This window comes from Chaetura pelagica, unplaced genomic scaffold, assembly GCF_000747805.2.
Source record: "Chaetura pelagica isolate M959 unplaced genomic scaffold, ChaPel_1.0 scaffold181, whole genome shotgun sequence".
Lineage (NCBI taxonomy): Eukaryota > Metazoa > Chordata > Aves > Apodiformes > Apodidae > Chaetura > Chaetura pelagica.
In genome coordinates this window covers 1,251,011-1,260,619 of record NW_009951992.1, presented here as the reverse complement: position 1 = coordinate 1,260,619, position 9,609 = coordinate 1,251,011, and the positions used below count along the sequence as shown (strand labels likewise).

The following is a 9,609-nucleotide window of genomic DNA, read 5'->3' as shown; positions in this document are numbered from 1 at the left end:
GAGCTACATGATTTTTATTTTCATGGCTTGCTGAATGCCCCAAAGAACAAGGTATAATTAAAATTTTATCAAACTCATTAGTAATTACGTATATGCCATGGTTAATCAGTTGCATAATTTTGTAATCATTGTTCATACTGTTGAGTGTAATTACTCCTTATGCTTTCATTTTTCTCACCCTACATCCCCTGCCATAAAATTATCGTATTAAGTGATGTTGGAATTTTGTGCATTCTTGTTATTATTTTTATGCCCGGAAAGCACTTTCATGCTCAAGTGTTTTTATGGATGTCCGAGAATGTTCCTCGGCCCTGGGCATCCATCACTGATGAGAAACTGCAACACTCCATTTACCTCATTGTCTTTTTCTCATCTTAATATTGTTGGTTTGTTTTTCTCCTTAACTTAACCCAAAGCCTCTGCTCTAGCTTTGCAGACCTGGGCTCTTGCTGAAGACTGTTCCCACCTGCAGGACCCTGGGGCTTCTGCTGGCCTCACCCTGGCTGCTGTGGCCACCTTCCCAGCACCCTTTTGGGTCCCTCACCCTAGGCTGGCTGTGCTTTGGAAATGCACACGTCTGGCTGCAGAATAATGTGGGGTGCCTCCTTAGGAACCGAACTGGGGGGGCTGGGTTTGCTGTTGCAGGGCCCCTCGGCAGACAGACTCCTGTGGAAGCTGTAGCCAGAGCACAGGGTGCACAATCTGCAAGTTGAGATGTTGAACCACCACCCCAGTAAATGATGCAAACCACATTCCCATTTCCCGAGGCTGTTCGCTGACGACTCACGGGCAGGGCCACCAGATGGGGGTGTTGGGGTGCTGGGCGACTCGCCCGCTGCAAACAGATGGACCCTCTTCCTTGTCAGCGTCCAGCCCACCCCTCTCCTCTGCCCGCAGGTCACACGGTAGCCACCGTGCAGCTCTGCAGCCACCGACCCCCTCGGCTTGGCCCTGCTGCTGGGCTGAGCCGGAGAAGTGGGACGTGGGCCGGCCCGTCCGTGGGGAGCCGGGACCCCCGGGGCTGCCGCGCTGCTGGGACTGCGCCGGGTCCCGGGTCACAGCGTCTGCCGAGCCCCAGCCCCCCTGGGGACTGCCAGCGGGGAACCCAGCGCAGATGCAACACTCCTGCCCCACGGACACGCTGACCGAGAACTGGACTTATTTTCCTGTCCTCTTAAGTAAAATACTCAGTAGTGAAAGAGCTGCTGACAATGCAGAGACAGACAGAGGGTGGTCCCCCAAAACGGGCTTTGTCCTGAAATAGCTGAAACCGTCGCTGTGAGTCGCCTTTCCCATTGCCCAAGATGCAGAACCCGGGTTGCCATCAGGAATCAGGACATCAATGGTTGTGTGGACCCTCCAGTGTCTGGCTCTCAGGTGGTGGGTTCCCTGTTGCTGACCTCATCACCCGGGGCTGCTCCCAGCCCTGCAGCATCGTGCTGTCCCTGCCCTGTGACCTGCCGACACCGCCTGCGGTGGGTGCAGTGGTGTGGCCGTGGTGGTGTCCCCATGGAGCCTGCTGCTGGTGTCTGCTTCCTCTGTAACTGCATCAGTCAGGCTGTGAGTTTAATATCTGTTCTCTGCCCCGCAAGTCCCAGGCACCACGTTACTGCTTGTGTTTGCGATCGAGTTTCAGGGCAATGTGCGGGGGAAGCCCTCAGGTCTGGTGAGCCTGGTGCGGTGCCCAGCCCGAGGCCCAGCCCCAGCCAGGCTTCATTGCATTCATTACAAATAAAGAAAAACGTGCCATCTCCTGGCCCGAAGCTTGTGACCTTCCCCACGTCACAGCATTTCCCATGGAGTGGCAGCTTGATGGGGAGAGGACAGGAACCCTGTGCTCCCAGCGCTGGCAGGGATGGGGACCCCGGGGGTGCTGCGCTGGGGGCCGGAGGGGCGGGTGGCACATGGCCTGAGCAAAAGCATCGCTGCAGGGAGCGGGGCCAGCACTGCCCTGGCAGCCCAGCCCTGCTCCGGCACCCGCAGGGGATGCCCCCACCCATGGGCAGGGGGCCGGGTCAGCCCGGCCCCGCGGGACTCCCTGCTGGGGCGGTTTTGTACCGGGGTACCTGATACCTGCTGCAGATGTGATGTAAATACCAGACTGCGAACGAATAAATTCATTTTAATCTCTGCAAAGGATCTTTTCATTCCGCAGTGAAGGGAGCTGGGAGCACTTGTCTTGCCGACCAGATCTGGGGCTGGGGGGGCTGGGGAGCTGCCCTGGCCATGCCAACCCCGTTGGCTCGTACAACTGCTTAATTCTCTGGCTCAATAGAAGCTTTTAACTGTGATTTACAAGAGCAGGAGCTGGGGATGGGAAGGGGTTAAACGCTGCAGGGCAAATGCAGCTGAGGGCAATAGGCAATTAGTCGGGGAGAACTTAAATACAGGACATGGGGCAGGGAAGGTAGGTGCTGCTGGTCCAGGAGGAGATGCTGCTCCAGGAAGAGGTACTGATGTTTGCTTTCTTTCTGTTATTGGTGCAGGAGCTGGGCTGTCCCTGGGGTCTCTCTGGGGCCAGGCTGTCGTTGCCCTCCCTGCCAGCCCCGTGCCAGGGCAGCTGGGCTGGGGACCTGTAGAAGCTTCAGCTGCTGGTGCTTCTCTTCTGGGGACTGTACTGGAGCAGTGTGGCTCTGAAAAGGTGCTCTTGCTTTGTGCTTTCTTAGCAACCTTCCCATATCTCCCTTTTCCTGCTTCTGGTTTGTACTGGTCTGTCAGGGGGATGTGCAGTGTCTGAGGCAGTAGGGCTGCTCTCCTGCTGCCAGCACGCTTTCTGTTGGCCAAACAGGCAGAAGGTTGCTAGCAGGAGCATTAAGTCAAAGAAGAAGGTGATGTCCCTGTGAATGTCCCTGTGTTGTGGCTGCCAGATGCCCGCTCCTCTGGCAAGGGCTTTGTGTGATGCTCTGGGTCTGTGGTCTCTCGGTGGGACAGTGCCAGCCCCTGGCCCCCAGCTGCCTCAGACACCCTGTCCCCTCCTCCCTGCATGGGACCATGCTGGGAGTCCCTGGAGAGCAGAGGAGGTTTAGAGACCCAGAGGTCCTGGCCCAGGGACAGCCCCGGGCACAAACCCCCCGAGGCTGGGCTTGACACGTGAGCGCAGGAAGGGATGGGGAACTTGCACAGCCAAGACTTGCAAGTTACAGAAGGGGCAATTAGTCAGAGGAAACTGTCACAATTAGGGTACTTTCAATGTAATCTCCCTGGGTATTATAATTACACCCCAATTAGTCTTCAGAAAAAAAAATCATAAAAAACCCCTCAAAACTCTTTTGTATTAAGGTTTGGTGGAGAATTATTAGAGACTAAATTAAAAGACTAGGATTCGATTTTACTTTGCAATAATAAAGGCATAATGTATAAAATACCCCCAAATTACAAGCTGACTAAATTTAGAGCTGCACTAGGAGGTGAAATGAAAGGTAAAATGAAACCCTTTGAACGGCTCCGACGTGCAGTGCAGGGGGGTATTAGTGGAGAAATAGGATGGAAACATAATTAACCACCCAGCATTATGCTGAAAGATGGCAAATTGAAATGGGAGAAAAAAATAGGTGAAATTGCAGAGCAGACTCATTTATTTCTGCTTTATAAATCAGTGCTACCTGTCAGCAGCAGTGCAAAGCCTTTCCAGAACAGGAACTTCTGGGGGATGCTGTTGGTGGGGACTTGCCCTGGACAGAGCTGGGACATCCTCCTGCTTTCACCCCCCTTCCTCCTTTCTGGCCATTTGCTTTATTGCTGCCTTTACAAAACATTCAAAGGAAAAAGAAAAACTTTGTTTCCACAAGCAGCAAGAGTTTTGCTAGAATCACCTCAGCTATGGATAAAAATTCCTCTGCAGCTCCGAGGACATATTTAGACATGCAGAAATCCCAAACTGGCTTATATGAAGAGAAGCAGAGTCCATCTCATCCAATACATATAATTCAAACAGGGGAAGGGTGCATCCAACTCTTCTGGTACTTGTGGGTGTGCTGGCACAAGAGTGTGTGGTTCAGAACCTTTCTGATTTGCTGATACTTGTCCCTAAGAAACTCGTCATGGCTTTTGGTCTCTGGTGTGCCTGTAGGTGCAGCCCTGTGTGAGCAGGGGCTGCAGGGTTGAAGCAAAGGGCTCCAGTGTGCACAGACCATCCCACTTGCAGCCAAAGGCAGTCCTGGCCCTGCTGCCAGGATGTGGGGACATGGAGTTATGGGCACCTTCCCCATCACCTGGCATGTGGTGGAACTTCATTAGAGTCTCCAAGTTAAAAATACAACTGCCCGGAGTTTGCTCTGGTTAATGAGCTGTGATGGGGCTGTTTGAAGCATTAGATGGTTCCTCTGAAAACACGTCCTCATGTTTTATTAAACTGTGCATTTGTGGAGATGTTCTTAAAGGAATGAATAAAATATTCATTCAGATGTTACTGTGCAATAAAAGCAGAGTTGGAGCAAACTGCACAGCAGGGGGTCACCTGGCTCCCCCTGCTTGGAGGGGTCTGTGGGGACCTGCCACCTGCACGAGAGACCCCTGCATGTCCTGTGGTGGGACATGGCCGGGGGGCTGCATGGGCTTTGGTCTCTGGTGTGCCTGTAGGTGCAGCCCTGTGTGAGCAGGGGCTGCAGGGTTGAAGCAAAGGGCTCCAGTGTGCACAGACCATCCCACTTGCAGCCAAAGGCAGTCCTGGCCCTGCTGCCAGGATGTGGGGACATGGAGTTATGGGCACCTTCCCCATCACCTGGCATGTGGTGGAACTTCATTAGAGTCTCCAAGATAAAAATACAACTGCCCGGAGTTTGCTCTGGTTAATGAGCTGTGATGGGGCTGTTTGAAGCATTAGATGGTTCCTCTGAAAACACGTCCTCATGTTTTATTAAACTGTGCATTTGTGGAGATGTTCTTAAAGGAATGAATAAAATATTCATTCAGATGTTACTGTGCAATAAAAGCAGAGTTGGAGCAAACTGCACAGCAGGGGGTCACCTGGCTCCCCCTGCTTGGAGGGGTCTGTGGGGACCTGCCACCTGCACGAGAGACCCCTGCATGTCCTGTGGTGGGACATGGCCGGGGGGCTGCATGGGCTTTCTCTGGGCAGGCTCTGCTGCCTGAGGGCATCCGGGATTAAAGCAAAATCTGTTTTGTATACAAAGACTCCTGACCTGTGAGGGAGGCTGCAGGGGCAGAAATGGTGCCACTGGCTTGGAAAAGCAGCTCAGGGGGATTGCAATTTAATTTGTGCATTTCCCAGCTTGTTAATCTCCTGATTTATTGCTGGTATTTGATTCCTGTAGCATTCCTTGATAACAAAGGGATTAGCTTGGACCAGAGCTCTTCTCTGTGCTGCTCATTTGCTGGGGATTACTGAGAAATGTAGTTAGTTAATGGGTCAAATATGTAAAAATGAAAATATCCCCAAAAGATGCTCTGGGAAGATGAAACCCACTATGGTTGAGGGAGGACTCGGGCACCTGGGCAGCTGTGGTGTCTGTGGGACAGGCCCAGGGGTGGCAGTGGCAGGGCAGGAGGCAGGTGGCTGTGCTCTGCTCAGGAGATGCCTCTGGTGACACAATTCCTGGGAGCCTGGTTTGCATTTTTCTGTGTGCATCAGTGTCAACAGAGGTTAATATAATAGTAACAGGTTGACCTGAATATGAATAAGTCAGACATCCCTAATAAATGCCTGCTAACTGCAGACTTGGACAAATTAGCACGTGCTTGGTTGCCTCCTAATGATGTGCTCTCCTCGGGCTCTGGAAGCTGCCTGAGCCTCACGTCCCCTTGCTGTCCTCTTCTCCCCCCTCACCCTGGTGCTGCCCATCTCAGCCTGGTCCTCTAAGCCACCAGGAGAGAGATCCTGGGAGCTGAGAGATGCACATTGATTTATTGGCAACATGATACACTGCATGGAGCCAGGACCAAGCAATGATCCAATTAAATGCTTGTGGATTCATTCCTATTAGTGAGCTCTAAGTCAATCAATTATTTAAATACACTGGGAATCACATCCTGTGGTTATTAGAGGGGCTGAAATGATGTTGCATTAATAACAATAATAAATATTATGGATGCTCAGAACTTCAAGAAAACTATTCCAAGAGTTGTGAAGTCTTTGCAGGAGCTTCAAGGCTGGGAGGATATGAATATGGATCAGTGGGATTGTTACACATACAGCACCAAGGGACAGAATTAAAGAGTGTTTAAAATTCTCTGCAAAGACAAAATGTAGAATATGAAAACTTTTGCAATCATTTATAATAATGAAATTTTGATTAGAAAACCAGGATCGTGCATACGGGGCTGCACCAGCCCTCGGGGCCGAACAGAACCCGTCAATTCCGTGGAAATGTTTTGGCTTCCCAGCGGCTGCAGCGGGAGCCCCATAGAGTGGGGAATGGGATGGGCCTGTGCGGCTGGGGGTTGGATCTGCAAAACGCAGGGACCTGGAGGAGGAGGAGGAGGAGGAGGAGGGGGAGGCGGCAGCCCCCTCAATTCCGTGGAAATGTTTTGGCTTCCCAGCGGCTGCAGCGGGAGCCCCATAGAGTGGGGAATGGGATGGGCCTGTGCGGCTGGGGGTTGGATCTGCAAAACGCAGGGACCTGGAGGAGGAGGAGGAGGCGGCAGCCCCCGACCAGGGGGGTCTTTCTGGAGGATCCTCCAGCAGCGCCCCGGGCTCCGTCCCGCGTGCACCGGGCTGAGGACGGGGCCGGTTCTTCTGTTTCCTGCTCTTACACAGTGGGGAAAACAGGATATAAATTATTTAAGCAGGCAGAAGATAATTAACTCTAATCAATCTGGATTCTGCCCAGGTTATAGCTCTGCAGCAGCATTAGTCTTACTAATTACTTAATATTACTAACAGAGTTTTCAAAGAGTTCAACAAAGCATTCAGGGAATCCAGCTCTGAGTAATAGATGTAAAGTGATTGATTCTGAGTTGAAAAGCCCTACAGTACTGCAAATCTGACCATTTCATTAATCAAATTATCACTCTTAGGGCATTCAAGGAATAGCAGCTTGGTCTTGCAGGGAAATTTTTTCATTACACTGATGGGTTATTCTTGGTTTGCAATGCAGAGGACATAATTTCAGCAACATTAAGAAAGAAGAATTCAGACTAAATAGTATGTCTGATAAACAGTTATTTAGATTACAGGGTTAAAACCTGGTGGAATTGAAGTCTGTGTCCAAGCCTGATGCTTGGGCAAAGTGGGCTTTGCTCAAAAGGGGCTCCATGCCAGCCCTGCAGACAGGCAGGAGGGAAGGGATGTGCTGGGATGAATTAACTCCCCAGTACGTGCCAACCCAACAGCTCCATGTGTTGTTTTCCAGTCATTTCACAAAACCTAGGGAAATGGAAAGGTGAGAATGCATTATTGATTAATTACTTAGTCATCTCCAATCAGTTATTGAGCACAGCTGTGACTTTGACAAATTACTTCTCAATTTTTGTGACTGATCTGCAATGTGATGAATGCAGGTTTAGGTGTTGCTGTCAGAGGGGAACTGTCTGATTCCAGTGCCTTGCAAAAGGCAACAGTGTCATGTTTTCAGTAATTGCTGGCATTTGCAAGTGGTTAGCCAAAAAATAATTAAGCGTTGTGATATTTTGTTTGAAAGGAACGTTGGGTTAATAGCTTGAGCTGGAGGCAGAATATCAACTCTGTGCAGTTGTGCTGCCCAGAGCTGGTACAGAGCTGGTGCTGTGACCTCACAGCCTGCCTGGACCTGACTGATGATGTTGTTGTCCCTGCTCAAGGGATCAACAATTGCTGGGGCTGAGGAAGCTCTTGGGACTTTCTCCCTGTCAGTGCTCACTCTGCAGAGTGCTGGCATGGGGGGACCCAGCAGAGCCCCTGTCTCTGGCTCTCTGACACTGCCCTTGTGTGACTCTGCCCTGTCTGATCAGTACTCGGGGTTGGCTTCCCTGCCTTCACTTGGATCAGGGGCTGTGTGCAGGAGGCATAAAGCAGAGCAAACCTCCCATTTGCACAGGGAATGCTGTTAAAATCCTTGGCAAGAAATTGGAATATGAACCACCTGGGGGTGCAGGATCTGGCAGATCTCACCTACACCTTTGGATATTACATCCATAAATCCTCAGCAATCCAAGAACAGGCCAATATGGCCCGGAGTGGATGGGCTTCTCTCCAGCAAATAGCATTGAGATAACAGAGAGCTTTAGAAGCCACAAAGGGTGCATCAGTCCCCATGGAGCAAGTGATCAGGGACGGGGCACAGAACTGGGTGGCAAGGCCAGGAGTGGATATTCTAACTGCTTTGCTGCAACGGATTCAGCTGTAACAAAATAAACTGAAGCCAGTGCCTCAGTGCAAAATGGGAGCAGGATGGAGCTTAGCTCAGGCCCCAGTGTGAGTGCTTAAAGAAATGCAGTGTTTTGGGCAGGAGAAGCCCCAGTCACCAGGTGCTTTCCCCTGCATCACCTCCCAGTGCAGCGTGGCTGCCTCAGAACCAGGACCTGGGGATGTGCCACCAGATGCTGGCAATGAAAGAGAACAAGCAAATCTGACTCTTAAAAAATCAGCCAGTGCTGTTTGGGGTGGGGCCATGGGACTTGGCATCAGGTTCCCTCTTCTATTAATCAGTATTTGTGTTGGTCTTAATTGGATTTGATTGCAGTTTACAAATGTAAATGTGTCTCCCCTGATGCCTCTCTCACCTCCTGGGAACACGGAATGAGTGTTTAGTGTAACAGTGTCTGGGTTATGCACAGGAAGGAAAACAAACAGAAAAGCTGGTGAACATCCAGGGCACTGGTTTCTGGGGATCTCCATCTCAGTCTGGGGAAAGTGCCAGCAAACAAAGGGGAGAAGATCCTTGAAAGGAGAAGGGAAACCCATTGTGATGTTCCTTCAGAGGAGTGTCTGATGCTCTGAGGAAAGTCCAAGGACCATCCTTTTGCCAATGTGAAGTTAGCAGGAGTTGCTGGTCCTGTCATGCTCAGGAGGAGAAACCATGGTCACAGTACCCTGAGGGTGCAGGAGGAGGGTGTATCACCTGCCACTGTCACCAACAGGGCCACCTGGGCTACTGGGCTTAGCTCTTGCCACAAGCTGGGGGATCTCTGTCAGATAAAGGGGCCTCCTCACCAAGGGCTTAATGAACTTGGTTCACCAGTTGTGGGATGTCATAATTCTTCCTAGTATTTGCCATTTCATAGTTTAATTAAAGTCACCCAGTGGGCCTGTAAGTGACATATTCATTAATAGCCTAAGATTTTTGCCACACTGGCCAAGCTTGTTGTCAGGTCACTGGAATAGAGCAGGAACAGGGATGGGAGACACTGACCTGGACCTGCCTGTGTGCACCAGTGAGACCAGCAGCAGCACCACCACCCCCTTGGTTCCCTGCCTGTTAATTGGGGTCACTAAATGAGCAATGGGGTCAATGTGGCCTTGCTGCTGCTCTGAATATGTGCTCAGGGATGAAGGAGCTGTCCCAGTGTCGGGCTAGTTTGGAGCAGCCTCACTCTGCACCATGGAGTGCTCTCCTTCCCTGCTGGTTTTTCTGCTTTTGTCCTTTTCTGAGAAGTGCTGAGGGCTCCTCACCCCCAATGCAGTGTGATCCCAGATTTACATCCCAGCCTTTGGTCCCAGGCCCTGGGATGACG

The 9,609-nt window shown here is 51.2% G+C and overlaps 1 protein-coding gene across 1 annotated transcript in view; it reads left to right on the top strand.

Annotated features, from left to right (window-relative positions):
- Nucleotides 1-8,678, top strand: part of LOC104392828 (protein FAM19A2-like) — a 13,944-nt gene extending 5,266 nt beyond the window's left edge. The window contains exon 3 of the mRNA XM_010002266.1: nucleotides 8,619-8,678. Coding sequence (XP_010000568.1) covers nucleotides 8,619-8,678 — 60 coding nt within the window. The remainder of the gene's footprint in view (nucleotides 1-8,618) is intronic.
- The last annotated feature ends 931 nt before the right edge of the window (nucleotides 8,679-9,609 follow it).